Raw genomic sequence first — 19404 nt, 5'->3', positions numbered from 1 at the left:
TAAGGATTTTAGCTTAAGGGGGAAAAAATCCTGTTTTAGAACAATTGGGAAAAAAATGAACGATTTAACATTTTGAAACCTGTTGTTGGAATGAAAGACGGAGTTGTCCCGTCCGACCAAACGGGACATATGATCATACTTATAACCAAGATTTTTAAGATATAGTTATTAATCGGTTATTGTTATCAGAAACCCCGACTCCCGATGGGGTCACATTAAGCGGCGTGCGGTGTAAAAAATTTGAAACAAATTGATAACGCAATACTGTACGAACGTGAACTTTAATAGCATAATTCTCATGAACTGCATTAGTGCCATATCTTGAAACAGTTCATAGATGCCGCACTATTTTCAGCCAAGAACGCACGTTTAAAGCACCACCTCAGCCACCTCGTTGGGCATTTTGCCTGTTGTGGCGTTGTATTTGTATAATGAAACAGTTCAACAGTTGCAATCAGACATGCATGTATAAGACTGAAAATTATTATTTTTATTCATAACAAGTAACAATGTAAAGTTGTACAAAATATTTCTCAAAAACTATTATGACTAGAAGAAAACGATAAATCCTCGCGCTTTTGGATTCTCTGCTGCATCATTTTGATTCGATCCATCCACTTTTGGTAATCTTCATTTACATATCGTTCAGTACGAACGGTAGGTCTGCAACTGAAATTTTCAAATATATTTATGTATTCCAAAAAAAACACGTACTTCAATTATTCACTGCTTCAAAAATTCTAAAAATACAATGCTCAATTTTTATAGAAACTTTGGCTAAGCTATCAAAAACACCCGCATAATTTTAATATACTGTATCTTTTTTGAATTGTCGTCGCGGCGCTTGCGTTTTTAAAAGCATAATTTTCGAGATAGTGGCACTAACATAGGAGAATTTATGATTTACCGCCAGCGAACTACACAAATTTTTCCGCCTTCCTGTTCTAGTCTGATGTTCTTGATTACCCATTACCTAGGGCAGAGGTCTTCAACCTTTTCCAGTCGCGAGCACTGCCTATACCCATCATCAAAAGAAGAGCACCCTTACGGCAAGTTTGACATACGAATGCATACAATTAGGAGGATTTCAATACTCGAATGCAATTTGTACAAAGTGTTTAATTGGAACGTTTATCAAGTGCTCGCAAGCACGAAATCAGACACGAGCATCGAGCACTCTGGGTACTTCAGGGAGCACCGTGGTGTTTCCTTGAGCAACAGGTTGAAGATGCCTGACCTAGGGCCACTCTTACCGGTCCAGTTCGGAAATAATGGTGAGTTCCTCCTTCGAAGTATTACGTTCGCTAATTTGTTATAGAACTATTAATTAGATTTGCATGAAAATATGTCCACAGCTGAAGCGCACCAATCTTGTTTAAAATCACAAATGAAATATATTTTTCTTCATTCTCATTTTCATGAGTGCGGGCCCGATGTGGCTGCACTTTTCACACGCCTCTACAAACCATAAGAACCATAAGAGGTACTGTACATTGGCGGAGATACGGCCCAGCAATAATGACCGTGCCCCCCCAGACTTCTATCCTCCCAAGTCTATCTCCGCCTATGGTACTGTATATACTGTGCGTGAGGGAGGGGGGCACTAGGATATTTTTTTAAAAAAGAGGGAAATGGTATATTTTTTACCAAAAAAATTGGGAACCTCTCCTTTAGGAGCCTGGGTTAGTGAATGAGACAATTGGAAAGATTATCTTGACTCTCTGGCTTTATTTAAGAATAAAAGTACTGTATTGGCAAAGGCATTAGGGACAAACAAACCATACAGGGTATAGACATGTGGATACCATGTGGAGATGAAATTTCAGAAGGAAAATACTTCAGGCCTCTGAGGGGAAATCAATAAAAAAAAAATTTTTTTAACAGTCAATTTTGGCTCAGGTGTGAAGAGAATAAGAAAAAAACATAGGATGAAAATTGGAATCTTTATACCTTAGTGAAAATAAAGCACAAAGCAAGTAGAAAATTCTGTGGAAGTTACAAATCATTTGCTGCTTTTTTGATTGCTCAAAAACATTTTTTTTCTCATTAAATTTTTGAGTTTTAAGTTTTTTCTTTTGTCAGTTTTGGCTCAAATGTGAAAAGGTTAACACCATCATGGGTCTTTGGAAAAGGTAATACGCAGGGTCTTTGCAAGTCTAACATATTAAATGTTAATTGCAATACAAAATCTAGAATGTTCCTTCCAAATTTTATCCCTTCATTGTATCCAGTTGTTTATACCTTATATAAATGGTGGAGAAAAAAAGTGACATCATCTTTCTACCAGATAACGAATGATACTTTCAAATTTTAGGGATTGACAAGCAACAATATCCCTAGGATTTTTACTTGTGAAACATGAAATTTTATTGTGAAGGGTGCGACAGTTAAGTTGAGCAAAAAACATTTTTCTATGCTTTTTTATAACTGCATTGCGGGCATTATTCTCAGAAGTCTATCATTTAATTACACAATCATCCTATATCTTTTTTTAACTGTTTTCCCTTTCATGAGCAATTTTTTATTGCATAAGAAAAAAATATTATAGGAAATCTTTCACATGACAGCATAAATGGTGAAAGGAGTGGGAATGTTAATATTAACCCTTTAACTGCACAGAAATCTGTGATATTTCTTTAACACTTTGGTGTACCAAGTGGATAGCACATGGGTATTTGGTATTTTGTTGGATAAACATTTATTATTACGTTAGACTTTAGATTGATTATATACACATATACAGATAGACAAGAATTTATATATCAGGAGCAGAAGATCTAGACATCTTATCGGTTTGATGTCTAGGGTGGAACTGTGTGAGTTCTCCCTTATATAACACTAGGTGGCATTGCATGTCCTATGAGATAGTCCTTGTCAGTCTTCTCGGTTTAGTTCTTTTTATATATAGGATACCACAAAATCATTCAGAATTATACCTTTGTGTATGTGCATGAAAAAAAGTTCCCCCCCACCCAAATCATTAAAAGTGGTTCAGCAGGCTACTATGCACCTCATTTATGTAAGATAGGAGCAGTTTAAAAGTAAAAGATAATGCTTTTTTTTATTAAATGATATTTGTGTACCATCACAACATATGTCGATATTCAAGGTCGTATTTCTGGAAAAAGATCTGTAGTGAACTCCTTCAACACAAAATGTGAGAAAATCATTAGTATAGATTGAGGTGCATGATTTAGCTTAACTTACTGTCCTATCAGTTTAACCCCTTCCTGAAATACCAGTTTAGACACCCCTTATACCCAAGAAAATTTTCTGGTTATGGGGTTTTTGATTATTTAACGTTGTTGTTGTTCCAACAACTAAATTGATAAGCTAAAATTGGTAAGGTTGTGAATTGAATGAATTTAAAATCATAAGAAAATATGGGAGTTGCAACCTCTTTCACAATTAAAAATAAATAAATAATAAAATAATAATAAAATTTAAGAAAAATTACTCTTTTTTGATAAATTTTGCTTCACTACAATATATATTGTGTTCACAATGATTACCATTTCTCTGAATAATACTTGTCCCATTTTTTTAAACTTCATTCAATTTAATTTGTGAATGGCTTATATATATATATATAAAATGACAGATTTAGTGTATACAAGGGTTTTGACAAATGTATTAATGAATGCTAACTTTATGAATTGAAATCTGACATATGAATTAACATTGTTTTTTAATCAATGAAATTGGCAAAAAAAACTGTTTCATATCAGAGGTGCTGACATGAAGAAAACATTGGAGGGACTGAAAGTTGCTGGTCGTTTCGTATATATGGACTCAAGCACGTACGCAAGAGGAGAGAAGTGCATTGCATTGTTTTTTCAGAAATTATTCGGGGGTGGGGCTCAGTCCCCTTACAAAATTTATTGGGGGGGGGGGCTCAAATGGCCTCAGTCCTTAGGTTCCTGCACCTATGTTTCATTTGGTTATCAAGCTTAATTTGTTCCACCAACGGGCTCGTTATCTGAATGGCCCGTTATTTGAACCAAACCCAGGAAATAATAGAAACTCGGATAATTTGTTCCACAATTATTCATTCACATAAAAATGGCATTTATTCAATAATTAAACACAATAATAATCATACATAATGCAATAAAATATAGATAACACCATAAATAAATATACAATACGATAATGTTTACAAATTAACTTACTCTAAACGACGAGAGAGAGGAGGACTATCGTCTAGGACAATTTACAGACTCACTGTTGTTTGCAAACGTATTCTTTTTGTGCAACTTTCAAAAAGAACCTTATCCAATAACACTTGCTTTTGCCTCTTTTTTTTAGGATTTCTGGGAAATTGTAAATTGCAGTGTTCATTGGAGAGATTCATTGCTTGCACACACATTGCTACAAATTTATTTGGGTGGTTCTCTCTTTTCTACAGAGTTTTGCACAGATTCCCACATTCTGCACATTTCTCTAATCTCATTTTATGTGAGGAACTTCTCCTTACTTTCCTCTTCCTCAGATGGGATAACGTCCATAAACTCTTGCTGATGTCATGTAAAAGAGATCCATCACTTCATCTACCATCAACATTTAGACATTTTTCACCAGTAGTTCTTGAATGCCATCCTCATGCACCTCTAGTCCATGGTCTTCCCCAAGCACAAAATCTCTTCGACAAGTAGTGGCTCTTGTTTATAAGCTAGTCCCTTCAAAATCACGTTCAATAATACAATCAGCCCACCGTTTTTTTCCAAGCAGAATTTAAAAACTACTTCAAGTGCACATACACATCGCTGCTATGCTACATGCAGTTTCATATCATAAATATTCACACTCACACATGTGTTAATTTTCCAACTGAGGCATGCTTACTGGAGAAAGGGAAGAATATTGCCTGAAAATTCCATAACACTTGTGTGATCGAAAGCAAAAAGCCATCAGCTCAGTTGTGATAAGGTGAAAATAAATGAAAAAAATTGCAACATTTTTGCTCGTAATGCGAACCATTGCTCGTTAAACAAATCAAAATTTGTTAAACACTTTTGCTCGTTATGCAAATTGCTTTTTAACCAAAGTTCCACTGTAGATATATATATTACTTTATGCAATGGTTCTAAAAATCCACTCTATTTTATGAACTCTCATTTCTATTAACTCTCTATTTTACAAACTTCATTTTTCTTAGGAAAAAAAATTTCCGGTTATTTTATTCTCCCATTCGCCTCCAAGTTTGTTGTAATCAAAAGTAAACTTTAATTTGGACGTTCTACATGTCTTAAGACGAAATAGAGGAAGGGAGAAAGGTAGAGAGTTCACCAATTTGTTCATTGCCAACATGTAGGTGTTTTGCAAAGTTGTGTCAGGAAGGGTAGTTCAATTGTTGGCGGGGGTGACCATGAAATGAAGATGCATTCAGGGCACAGTTCACTCTTTGTGCATTATCATTGGATACACTGGTGGTTTGAGAAATGTATAATGCATTAGCTTAGTTATAAACCCATTTCTGAAAGGAGAGTCGATTAAACTATACTTTGGAAAACTGCTGTTTGTCCACTTTCCTCTTCGCAATGTCAACAAAATGGAAAATAATGTGTTTGACAAGTGGATGGAAAAAAATATTTTTTGAAAGAAATTACACAGTGTGAATTAAAAAGACAAATTATAAAAATGTGTATGGGATTCCAAAAATTATATTGAGTTCTGTAATCAAAGATCACCAAAAAAATCATTTCTGTGGCAAGTGGTTCTGGCAGCATTCCACCATATTTAAGAGAAGCAATATTTTATGGAAACCTATACTTACCACTATTTTGCTATGAAGCAAGCAAAAATATGTGATTTTTTTGGAAATCATCAATAAAGGTGAATAATTAACTTGTTTTTTATTTCCCACATTTTTTTCACCGTCCCTCCTATTTACGAATTTTCGATTTTACAAATTAATTATCAAGTCTGTGCTGGTTCTTAAAAATTAGTGTAGACTGTATCTTGAATAAAATCAAACTTTCTAATATAAAATAATGGGCTGATTCATTCCACACCATCTAAACATTAATACTGGTATAGAAATCAATTAGTATGGTAGAACATGGTTAGTTCGAACTTGGTTAATTCAAATTTTGGATAATTCAAACTTTTACGAGCTCCCCTTGAGTTTTCTATCTAATTTAATGTTAAAATTTCTTGTTTAATTTTAACTTTTTATGAATTTTTTGGATAACTTGAAGCTGGAAGAAAAGAATCATGATTTTTGTAAGAGCAAATTTCATTCAAAAAAATTCTACAAGAAGTCAGACTTCGTTTTTCTCGACCAAGTTGTTAAAGAAAAAAATCTTTAAAGACAAATAAAAGTGTAAAAATTCTGTTTTTCTCTACTCCTTTTTTAGACAATTAAATGCCCATTTTAACATTGCTCAGCTGGAATGCATCAATACTATGTACCATTTAATAAGGATTATGCTTTTCAAGCTATAGCACATCAAGGTGCAACATTCAAAATATGAATCTTTTTATCATCATTAAGAGTATGGAAAGTAACAGAAAGTTCAGATTGTAATACGTTAATAAAAGTATATTTTTTGATAGCATAAGAATGATATGCAAAATTCAGGAAACAGTTTCATAACAGATAACCATGTACTGTTTCCGTAAATCAGTCTTTGAACATAGTCAAGAAATTCTGCCATGATGCTGATTCTAGAACATTGGAATAATGTAACAGCAAAGATCAATTATATTAAATTATTAATTATTAAAACTTAAAAACAGTTTTGTAACTGATGATAAAACTTTAATAATTGATAATTATTGTCCTATGTGAATTTTGAGGATTAAGTTGCAATTTTTAGTCATTTTACAGATCCAGGATAAATTAATTGGATAATTTGAATTTTGGATAATTCAATTTTTTTTCCAATAACTTTGAACTTCAAATTAATCAGGTTCAACTGTATATGATGTAGTTTACTATGCAGAACAAAGGAAGGCATGCTTGCAGGATAAAATACAGCACACACACAATACAGGCAAAATGGTTGGCTTCAAACTATTTAAATTGTACACTTTTATTATGCTAAATGAGATTTTTTCACATTTCCCACTTGTTAGTCAAATATTTCCTTTTAAGTTATTGTGTTTTCAACAATTTTTTCTTTGTTTATAATATATTAAATATATTAATAATTTGAATATATACTTATAATCATTAAATATGGATTACTGTATATTCACTGGAATCTAATGCAATATAAAATCTAACATGCACCTCATTTCTAAGCAGCAAAAATGCATATTTTTTGAAATATTATATCTAAAATGCACCTAGATGAAAAAAATTGATTTTTGTAGGATAAAGTGTACCTTTGTGTATTTGATTCAAGCAAATATGATATTTGTAAGAAGCAACACGTAGGATGGAGCATCACTGCACATGATTTCATAAAAGTTTATATTTTATGAAATTTTAAACATAAAATTTGTGTTTTCAAAAAAGCTTAGTACAACTGCTTTGCACAAAATACAAAGAAAAGTTGCATTATAACAGAGAAATAGACACAAATGAATCACCTCATAAAAAACATACTTACCTCACACAAGATGCAACATGGTTACTCACTACAAAGAAATAATTAAATTCAGTCAACCAGTATTATGAAAAATTAAAATAAAAACTTCAAATTTTACAAAAGTCATGCATGTCCTGTATATAAATGAATCATGAAGAAAAATTATTGAAAACTCAAATAAAAAGTTCCTCCAGGAGGTTTTTAAAAATCCTAAAACTCTATGAATTGTTGCAGCTAATGAGTCTAGCAAGTCTAAGCACTTGGTGGAGGTGGCATGTTCACTGTGCTATTTTACGAACTGGCCAACGTGCAATGTGGCTGTCTGTTAAACTTTGGCAGTAACATATACATGTTGTAACATATCACCCTCTGGGTCATATGTTTCAGTAATGCCATTATCATGTCACAACCATTAGCCCCCCCCCCCCCCAGTTCAAGTAACACAAGGTAATTGTCCGGGAGAAAACCCAGTTGAGTCATAGGGATTGTTAATAATTAATTATATTATATAGAAATAGGATGTAAATTGTAATTATATTGTGTAAGATACCTTGTCTAACTGGCGAAAGGCGACTGTGGACTTCTGTTGGTGCCGATAATTCATTGATCTCACCCATAATAGTCATGTTGATATCGTGGGGAAGTCTGGCCAACTTCCTCCATTTTGTTCAAGCTTTTACCACCCAAAAAACAATATATTCGAAATAATTATTGTTACGTGTCAATATGCAAAACAGATTGAATGATGTCATAGTTTTCTTTCTGTGCTGGAGGTCACAAGTTTTCCTATTGCGCCGAGATCAAACCTGTTCTCAACAAGTATAAATAGCCTTCACCAAAGCTGAGAGAATGATTGCATTCTCACATTCTCTCATCACATTCATCTCGCTGTAGCAGATGGGCTGCTAAGCCCTACTAGCAACTTGTTGTTGTTAACTAATACTAATGATGCAAAAATTATTTCTTTGAGCAAAGGCACACTCAAGCTACTCCTGTTGGTCTGGTATTTTTTTCTTAAATATGTTTTCTTAAACGTTTCACTTAAACGTATTGTGTGTTCTAGTCAAGCTGAAATGGTTCCTGGAAAGACCAGATGGTTCACGTAATTGTCTAGTAATCTATTACTGCACACAAGTCCTGGCACAGTCGTCACTTGTAATTCTACTCCAGGGTTGACGTCAAGTGGTGATGGTCGTCTACATGTGAGATCATTAGATGTGATCTAATATGTTCTGTGCTAACGATCTACTAATTCTTTTGTGCTTCAAAGTGTTCTCGATCATCTAGTGTGTTCCTGAGATGAACATTCCTTTGTGACCGGAAACTTCTGTGTCACTTGAGTGTTTGGATACTCGATTGTCGTCTGAACCTCTATGGATATTTGGATGTCTTGCTGAAATAAGTGAACTATCTATGACAGAATTGGGTGAGATCACTCTTGTTTTTCACAAGATCTTGGTACAATGTAATTTGATTGAATTCTCAAATGTTAATTGTGTTAAAGTAATTGTGTAAAATAAATATTTTTGACTTGAAACTTGCCTTTATTTTCCTTGATATTGCTTATGAATTTAATGGGGATCTGAGAACCACCCAACAGTAGCTTGAACACCCTATGTTTTTGTGCGCTAATGTGTTGGTGTTTTGTGTGAAATAATGCCATATCCAGAGATAATAATATGTGAAAAAAATGAGTGTCTGATAATTAATTTTAAATCTTTGCCTTGTGAATTTAACATAAATAAGCGATAATGCAATGTTCTAGTCTCTTACCCAGCTTGGCTATTTTATACTCATGTGTGTTTTAGTATTTTGATTATGATTCAATGTTCAATTAAGTGCATGGCCTCTGCAATATTTGCTTAGATATTCAAATTCAAAGAACAGAGGAAAGTTGGGGGAAAAACAGTATTGAATGCAGATAAAACGGTTTACTTGCATTTATAATGCTGTTTTTTTTCAACTTTCCTCTATTTTTTGAATTTGAATATCTCAGTGAATATTGCACTTAAAAACTTGGATTTTTTATTGGCATTAGGAGACAGGACAACAACTTTTTCATTGGATTTTTGAGCACATAGTGTCCGTATAAAAAGTTAATTTTTTATTTTAACAACTATACAGCTCCTTGCAACATGAATGATTCATCTGAATTCTAAACGTTATTTGGATACTTTTTCCAACTGGAAGTATGCCTCAAGGATAAAGGGCTTGCCAGTAAAATGTGGTGCATGCTGGTAGCTATGTAGCCTGTATATTATTACATCAGCTTTGCATATTGTGATTATACATTTGAAATAAATATTACACATACCGTAAGGCAATGCATAGGGATAATTTGATGAATTCTTGATAGAAAATTTGTTTCTACCCTCCAAGGAAGATGATATTACCCCAGGATTATGCACATGCTTCAACAGGTCGTCCTAAAATAGAAAATAGAACATGTTCTCAATGGAACACTTTATTATAAAGTTTAATGTACTGATTAAGTGCACATTTCCAAGAACTCAAACATGTTGGCAAGCTAAAATTTTGAAGTTCTAATGATGCTCTTCATTGAAGATGTGTTATTTTTCATAAGCATCTGAGAATGCAGGTAAATAAAATATAAACAAACATTTATATTATTATATTATCTTAGATCATCTCCAACTTTTGTTTATAAAATTTGAAACTTACTTTCAGCAAACTTGACTTGGAGTAAGAAAAAAACATTTCTTTCTGAACAAAATTTCTATTGAATTCTTTTCTTACAAGCTCACGTGCTCTTGCTAATGGATCATCATCCATGAGAGACCTATAAAAATTATTATATTTTATTTAGAAAAAAAATGTCATTTTTAGAAAAAAATCATATAAAGCAGTTAATTATTTTGGTCAGGGCCTCAGTCAACAGTTCAGAAATGAAAGGTAAATTATCATCAGTAAAAGCTATAACAATAAACTAACCATTCCCTTGAAAAAATAAAATAAGAAAATAGATTTTTAAGACAAGAGATTGAATATTCAAAAGCTCTACACTCAAATCTAGTCAAAAGTTTGTTTTTCAAATTTAAAAATTAGTTTCAAACTTTTATATAATTTAAAATGGTGTGTATCAGGACTACAGTCAAAAATTATCATTTGGAAGTGGGAGGGACTGGCATTTCAGGGGAAGTACCAAGTCATAGAACAATACATTTAACCCTGTCATTTCATATAGGGGAAAGAGGGGCAACAGTACAGACCAAGTGGATTTTTTATTTAAAATTACGTTTAAAGAGATGAAGTCTCAAAAAATTTACAAAACATATTTTATTAAATCAGGAATAAAGATACAAGAAATGAAAGCATCAACTTTATAAACAAATGAGTTAAATTTTTTCTAAAAAAAAAAGACAAACGTGTGCTCCTGCTCTCCGTATCAGGTAAGAGTATGATTACATCCAAAGATTTGACAATAGTCCCATACCTTCATAACTAGAACATTACTCATGTCATAAGTCTCTACATTTCCACGCTAAATTCAATCTTCATCATTGACTTCTTCACAGGCTGGACAAATGGGCTTACATTGCATGGTCATGTTGAGAGAATCAGTTCTTTGATGGAGTATTTCAGGACTTATGTTTTCTTTTTTAATGTTTTTTGATTAAATGTCCCTTTTGCTCCCCTTTTATGGGCACCATCAGCCTTTCTTCACTTTCAGATTTCCCTTAATTTTAAGAGAAAAAAACTTGCATCACAATTGTGTGCGTACTCTTAGTTGCTCATATATTGCTTTTCTGAATCACTCATAGATACAAGCACGAATCCAGTGGGATAGAAGTATGATCCCCCAAGAACTGAATAATATGGGATGTTCTGATGTATCTATGCAATAAGTCTCTTCTCCGACGATGGGAATGAAAACCCCTTCCAAGAACCAAATAATATGGGAAAATTTGTCTGTCCTGTAAAATATGGGACGATCAAACAAACACAATTTGCTCCTCCCGTCCCATCATACTAGATCTGCACCTGCATCGATAGCAATATCCTAAGATACACTTAAATTCTAACATCACCATATTTTTCGTCAGAAAATGTTTTTCATAATAACTTGAACATTAAAAGCTGTCACCAGTCTATCTACAGAAAAACTAAGATTTCTTTGCAAAAAAATTATCTACTAACATGATGAAATCCCACATTATTTAGTAAATTGATGACATTGATGATGCTATGAAAAAAATGGTGGTTTCTTAAAAAAGACTTTTCAAATCACACATGTTAATATGGTCATAGTCACTTCTACTTACCTTGTTGCCAGCAAAACAAAAACAACAAAAAGTGTGTGTGCTCTTACCCAACTCTCCTCCCTATATAAGAAAATTTCACAATTTTTTTTTGGGGGGGGGGCAGACCCACAGAACCCCACTCTTACTATAGCCTTGGGCAATATGAAAAGAAACAATATTTTCTTGATATATTTATATGATAAAACATGCCTTTTTTAATCTGTCATCACAAAATAAAATTGAAAGAGCTAAGATTTAAAATAAAAAATTAGAAAACCTTGAAGGATTTAATAATTATTATAAAAATGTATTAACACCATTCAAGCAATCATTTCCTGTTATCTTCAAAAATTATGCTTACTGAGTTGAATGAGGCACTTTATCTTCAAGATGTGTCAAACTAGTTTCTTTTTTTGAAACAGGAAAATTGCTAACTATGTTAGAAGCATTATGCCTATCTGTAAATACAAAAAAGCAATATCTGTTTTAAAAACAAACAAAAGGCTTTGCATAACATTTAAAACAATTTGTTTTCATGCTATATGTAAGTATCGCAAAAAAAGTCATTCTGATGGTGTCACCAACAACATAAAAAAAATGCAATCATAAAAGATTACCATTACCAAATTGACACTAAAAGCATCAATTAAACTCAAAAAGTGCCAAGATTCCATGGAATTTTTCGTTATGCTAATCAACCAATTAATATTTTTTTTTAAATCCAAAATACTAAAAAGAACATTAAGCCATACACACATACTTTTCTGTTGAAGAACATATGATTTACTTTGCTTTCTAGGACTTTCATCAAATTAAATGTAATCAGCATATTGACAGAACCCTAATTTTCTTTGGTCCAAAACCATTAATAACAGCAAGAAGTATTTCGGAAGCAATTAAATACACGTCTCCAAAATTGAGTGGATATGCTTTGCTCTATTGTTTGAGTGGTAACAAAGTAGCCCCAAATTATTTAGAAACACACCATTCCATCTATATCGGCATATAAAAAAACTGGTCAGATTATATTGAATGTTCATTGCAGCTAATTAACTTAGCATTAAAATTGCTAAATAAACTTCTTGCCTATATTGAAATCCATACATATCTCTCATAAACATTCCTCTGATTTTATGAATTGGCACATGGTGGAATGTGTTGTGCATGTATATGCATGGTCCTAATGTATTTATGATGTCAGAGTTATGCATTTTTATGTTTGAGAAGTGCTGTCATCTGTCTTCCATACTGGAAGTGGAAGCGACTTCCATTTTCTTTTTTAATATAAGTACTAGTAAGGGTCTAAGTGTAATATAAGTACAGTAAGGGTCTGCCTGCTCTCTGTAAAGGAACATTTTTAAATGGGAGACATACTTGCACACATTAGCACCTCGAAGTATTCTCTCTAAACTGCAGACGTATACATCAATGCACACAGAAATATTGCTCATGAAATGGTGTATATGGTAGAATTTTACTTCATTGTCATATAGTAACTTAATGGGGACTTAACAATCACAGCCTCCTTTGGAAAAAGATTATAGGGAACAGTAGTCGTGAGGCAATTTGCTGCTGTGCTATCATAGCAAGGAATGGACTGTGCACAATAGAATTATACTTTATATAATCATAGAATTAGATGCTTAGAGGAAGAGCAGAGTTGAAGTTAGAAGATTAGGTTACTGAATGCAATATAAGAGACTCAGAATTCCCATATCTAAATATAAATGGATGGAAAATTCATAGTTTTGGGTTATTATATATTGGTTGACATAATGCAAAGTTTTAACTTGTGATGTTTTGTTTGCATGGAAGGCAAACAGTTTGAAGAAAATCTTGAATGGTAGGGTAGAAGCTTGTATCTACCTCTTCTCCTTGCTTGTGTTGCACTGCTTTGTAAGAATTTGTCACCTGAGCAACAGTTTTTTGATTGACTGATGCTGTTACCCAGGGCTCTGGACAAAAAGGAGATGACGCTTTCATCAATTTTCATTCTCTCTTCTTTCTTATTGAAGTAGTTTTATGCTTTTGAATTTCAACAGCTTCCCAGAAAATATGCAGATAATATTTGATATCACTGGATAACATTTGGGTATTGGCAATGAGAATATCATGATCAGCTGAACAATCAACGAAGCAGTGCAACGCAAGCAGGAAGAAGACGTAAATACAAGCTTCTTCCCTGTCATATACGATTTTTTTTGAAAATGTTCACCACCTGGGCAAATAAACGTCAGAAGATACAAACTTTTCGTTATATTGGCCTACCAACCTGAAAACTATGAATTTCCCACTACATAATGGCCACGAAAGTTTAGTTTGATTTATAAATGGATGATTCAAGCATTTTACTTTGATTATACTTCAAGCAAAATGTCATTCAAATCCCCCTGCTTGTTTTCATAACAGACAATAGGAAGAAATGTCACTTAGAACAGTTAGATAGTTAATGTTATATATTTATTCACTTTCAAACTTACACAAGTTATTCACACATTTTTAAAATTTGAGATGTTTCCATAGTGAAATCTATTGATAAATATATGTATTAAATAGTTAAAACATGCAATATGTACAATATACACTAAAATATAATGTGGTGCCATTTACCCAGGGAAAGAAGATTTTGTTTTTCATTCAGGGTGCTTTCAGAATGTGCAAGAGGCATGGAATTAATTTTTCTTTTTTTCAGTTCATGCAGTCTGTCATAAAAGTTTTCTATGTCTCTTTTTGCAGAAGTCCCATCTGAAGATTCAACCGCAGCATGATCTCTAAGATAAGGCATGAATGATTGTTGCAGTTGTTCCTCTAATAAAATCAATGATGATTTCAAACTATTCAGAATTTCACAGGAGTCTCCTGTTTCACAGGTACATGAAAATTTTGACTTTTGGCTTGAATCTTCTTTAGAATCATAATGAAATTCTGCCATTGTCATTCTTTCTAGCGGAATGATGTTTTGATCAAAATATGGGCTGAAAACTTCTCCAGCATCAAATGAATCTACCAAACCTTTATACATGTCCGGTTGGATTTTTATCTTACTTTCAAGGGATCTAAATAGAAAAAAAAATATGCTAAAATTTATTTTTAAAAATATGATTATAAAAACTAAGGCTACAACAGGCAAAATGCCCAATGGGGTAGATGAAAAAAATGCCCATAAAAAATATGGATGTCAAATGCAATACAAAAAATCAAAACAAGAGCTACACAAAAACACTAATTACTAAAATACTTTTGGCAAATGCTATTTTTTGAAACTTTATTTTTTTAAGCATTAAACTGAAACAAATTTCATCAAATAAAATTTAAATTTTGAAGTGTGGTCTTGATCACCATTTCATAGATGAGAATGTTTCTAAATAACCTCAATGAAATTGTGCTGTTTTTTTCTAGGTCTTGTATCAATTATCTGATTTTACAATAAACGTTCACATTCCAAGATCCCGTCTGTTGTTGCAGTCATATTTTTGGAGCTTTTTTCATATCATTGCTAAAACATCATCTGGTAATAGAAAAATATTCTTGAAAAAGAGAGGGAACAAATCTGTGGTCAGATGGCAAAATGTCACAAGTCACTTTTCCCAAAAAATTGAGTTGTTCGCATTCTGGAGTCCCGTTCATCAAAATTATGGAAGTTGAGAAAATTTCATCCATCTCTTTCGGTTCATGAGGAACCAACGGAGGCAAATTGCAATGAGTCAAAAAGCTGCAGTATCACATGTTTGCAAAATATTGTTTACAAATTTGCCCTCATGAAATTTTGAAAAAGTGACTTGTTACATTTTTCCATATCTGAGCACAGAAATAATAATTACTATGGCCCTGTCCAGACTTAAGATAGGAGAATACACAGTTCCCACTTGAGTTTTTGGAACAATTGCAGTGTTTTACAGTTACAGGCTTTATACACAAGTTTGAGACTTCATTTCTTAATATCTAACAATTTTTATTTGGTACCATGCTGCTACAAATAGTGCAAAAAAGTTAAATGGCTCGCACAGATAACTAGCACTACAAGTATCTATTTAATTTAACTTGTATGCAAAAAGTTATCCATCTGCTTCATCACTCAATTGGCTTATAGTTGTAAGTTTTTATTTACATCAAACTATGTATAATATAATCAGTGATTTAAAAAACTTTTGTTTCTTTAGGAGGGGCAAAAAAAACATTTTCCATCACAGTGAGTCTAAGAACTGTTCCTCATAAATCTATTTTTTAAAAATTCACTGAATCTTGACTATTGCATTTAGTCAAATAATTCAACATTACATGATGTTATTTTAATTAAGATATTTCTATAGCAACATAATAAAACACATGAAGAAAGAAACTATATACACTGCTCAAAACAATTTTTTTTTTTTTTTTTTTTTTTAAATTTTAATTCAAGCATCAAAAGTGTACATATACAATTGATAGAGTATACCCAAGGAGCCAGGAATGGCTCATACTGGATATTTAATACATAGACAAATCGTCTAACAAAGTGAAAATAATACACAATAGAATTATAGGAACGGAAAAAAAAAAAGGGGGGGGGGATTAACAAGATATATAATTAAACAGTGACAACCATGGTGGTGGTGTTTTGAGTAATTAACATGGAGGAAAAATTTACAAGGAAAAAAAAAGAAAAGTGCTGAGGACGTGTAAGCTCAAGGTGAAGAGAAAAAAATATATATATACACACAAATAAGTTCAAAGGTAAAAAAAAAACAAATTAAATATATATACACCATAATTAAAAAAAAAAAAAAAAAAAAAAAAAAAAAAAAAAAAAAAAAAAGTTCAAAAGTGTTTTTCTATGTTAGTCTCAGATAAGAGATAGGATTTGATTAATTTTTTGTAGGTAGGCAGAGACACATTCGTATCTAAATTTAAAGGAAGTGAATTATAGAACTTTGGAATAATATATGTAAAGTGTTTTCTAGCTATTGTTTTGTGTATTAGTGGTAGAGTGTAAGTACTATTTATTCTTGAGGACGAGCGAGTGGTATTAAAGTTAAAGGAAAACTGATTTTTGCGAATGAGCAATAGTGATTTGTAAAAATAAAGATGGCGAAGGGGTAATATTTGTAGGCGGTTATAAAGGGCAAATGTAGGGGAGTGATAATCATTAGTAATAAACCGTAAAATTCTATTTTGAATAGAAATGATTGGTTGAAGATTAGTAAGGTAGTCGCTGCCCCAAGCAAGAAGACCGTACATTAGATGGGAATGGAAAAAAGCATAGTAAAGTGTTAATAAAAAGGTGTTAGTTGAACATTGTTTTAAGTAATAAAATTTGTAAAGCATAAATCTAAGTTTATTTAATAAATATTTGATATGCGATTTCCATTTCATATCTTGATCAATATGTAATCCTAAATATTTTATTGTACTGACTTGCTCTAGATCTTGACAAGTGCAAGAAAAATCACTGTTGCAGTTGATATCATGGAAAGTGATACTTAAGCGAGATTGGTTAGTAGGATTTAAAGAAAAATTAATAAACTTGGTTTTAGTAACGTTAATTTGGAGGTTGTTAGCGCGGAACCAATTTCTTACCTTTAGGAGATCATTATTAACAGTATTTTGGAGAGATTGGTAATCAGAAGCAGAAAAGAGAAGAACCGTGTCATCCGCGAACGCAATTATTTCACCTTCAATATCAAGTTTGCAAAAATCATTAATGAAAATGATAAAAAGAAGTGGGCCGAGTACTGAGCCCTGAGGAATACCTTTTATTATTTTCATGGGATCACTAATGCTTGTAATACATTTAACAGATTGTATTCTATTGTATAAATAAGATTTAAAAAGATTAAGTGCATTACCTCTAATACCGTGTTTTTCAAGTTTATGGAGAAGGATTTCATGATTTATGCTATCAAATGCTTTTCTTATATCTAGAAAAACTGCAACAGTCTTTCTTGATGCATCAAGGTTATGTACAACAGAGGAAGTTAATTTAAGGATGGCAGATTCAGTGTTTTTATTTACGAGGAACCCATATTGATTTTCAGAATAAAAATTATGGTTAGATAAAAATGAATGGACTCTAGTTTTTAATATAGTTTCAAAGATCTTGGAGATAGAAGACAGAATAGAGATTGGTCTAAAATTGTTGAAATCATTTTTATCACCTGATTTAAATATTGGGAAAACAGTAGCTGATTTAAGTGAATCTGGAAAAACACCATTTACAATGCAATTGTTAATCAAGTCGGCCAGGAGCACAATAGTGTCACCCGGTAGACATTTTAGAATTTTAGAATTAATTAGGTCAGTACTCGAAACTTTGTTAGATAAATTATTTATGATCTTTACTACTTCATCAGGTGTAGTTGGGAAAATAAAGATGGAATTGAAATTAGGGGAGTACATGGTTTTAACAAAATTACGCAAAGATGTATACCGATAAGTAACATAAAATGAATCATCCATAATTTAAAGCCTAGCAGGAAACGGAAGAAGAAAACTTCATATGCAAATCAAAGTTCATGACATCAAAAACCAGAAAAAGGAGATAAGGGCAGAAATCGGGATGTTGCAGAAACGTCTGTTTTACTGCCGTAACTGTGAAATTCAATTGCGCAGTATTTTTTTTTGAGACAAGGTGACTTGAGGATGTCTCAACAACGTGATTTACTGGAATCCATGGCATGGCGTGTTATAGGCAGACTGGAATCCGGGCAAACACAACGTAGTGTCGCGGACGCTGTTGGAGTCGCCAGTGCCAGTAGTGTTGTTGCAAGGCTGTGGAATTGATTCCAAGAAACAGGAAATGTTAGACGTCGACCAGGGCAAGGTCAGCCACGTGCCACTACAGCAACTGATGACCGGTATATACGGTTAAGTGCCCGTCAGAACAGAACAGAGAATGCTACGAAGCTGCAAAGACGGTTGCTCTTGGCAACAGGACGAAGGGTGTCCAGCCAAACAGTACGTAATCGGCTTCATGAGGGAGGGCTCTATGCACGTAGGCCAATGGTCTGCATTCCGTTGACCCCACGCCACCGTGCGGCCCGAAGAAGATGGGCTGCTGAACATCGAGATTGGGAGCAACATGATTGGAGCAAAGTGCTGTTTACAGACGAGTCCCGATTCAGTCTGGAGTGTGACACCCGACGTGTTCTGGTATGGAGGGATAGGGGCACTCGAAATAACCCCGCATTCGTTCGTGAAAGGTCACAATACAGACGAGCTGGTTGGATGGTATGGGGTGGAATCAGCATAGGCGGACGTACAGACCTGCATATCATTCGGAATGACACTTTGACGGCCCGAAGGTATGCAGACGAGATACTGCGACCTCATGTCATCCTTTACGCTGGAGCCATTGGAGATTCCTTTGTTTTCCAGGATGATAATGCCCGACCGCATAGAGCTCGTCTGGTGGAGAATATGCTTGAAGCTGAAACAATACAGAGTATGGAATGGCCAGCGTGCTCTCCTGACCTGAATCCAATCGAGCATGTTTGGGATATGCTCGGACGACGCATTGCTGCGCGACCAAGGCCGCCTGTTACTGTCCGAGACTTGCAGATTGCACTTCTTGAGGAGTGGAACAGTATTCCCCAAACTCTGATCGATAACCTCATCGCATCCATGGA

General features: G+C 33.4%; 1 protein-coding gene across 2 annotated transcripts in view; it reads right to left on the bottom strand.

Moving 5' to 3' along the window:
- Positions 1-470: 470 nt before the first annotated feature.
- LOC149065534 (uncharacterized) overlaps positions 471-19404 on the bottom strand; it is a 54303-nt gene continuing 35369 nt past the window's right edge. The window contains exons 15-20 of one of the 2 annotated variants that reach the window (XM_089253746.1): positions 14411-14856; positions 12162-12258; positions 10221-10338; positions 9853-9964; positions 7560-7587; positions 471-669 (exon numbers count right to left, since the gene is read on the bottom strand). In XM_089253746.1, the coding sequence (XP_089109872.1) occupies positions 534-669; positions 7560-7587; positions 9853-9964; positions 10221-10338; positions 12162-12258; positions 14411-14856 (937 nt within the window). In that variant the 3' untranslated portion in view covers positions 471-533. The remainder of the gene's footprint in view (positions 670-7559; positions 7588-9852; positions 9965-10220; positions 10339-12161; positions 12259-14410; positions 14857-19404) is intronic. The other variant, XM_089253747.1, reaches the window with a different exon arrangement.

This window comes from Pholcus phalangioides, unplaced genomic scaffold (assembly GCF_987345545.1).
Source record: "Pholcus phalangioides strain wild (caught in Gottingen) unplaced genomic scaffold, Ppha-v1.0 ptg000039l_1, whole genome shotgun sequence".
NCBI classification, from domain to species: domain Eukaryota; kingdom Metazoa; phylum Arthropoda; class Arachnida; order Araneae; family Pholcidae; genus Pholcus; species Pholcus phalangioides.
Note: the sequence above shows the minus strand (reverse complement) of the source record. Positions and strands in the feature narration are given on the sequence as shown.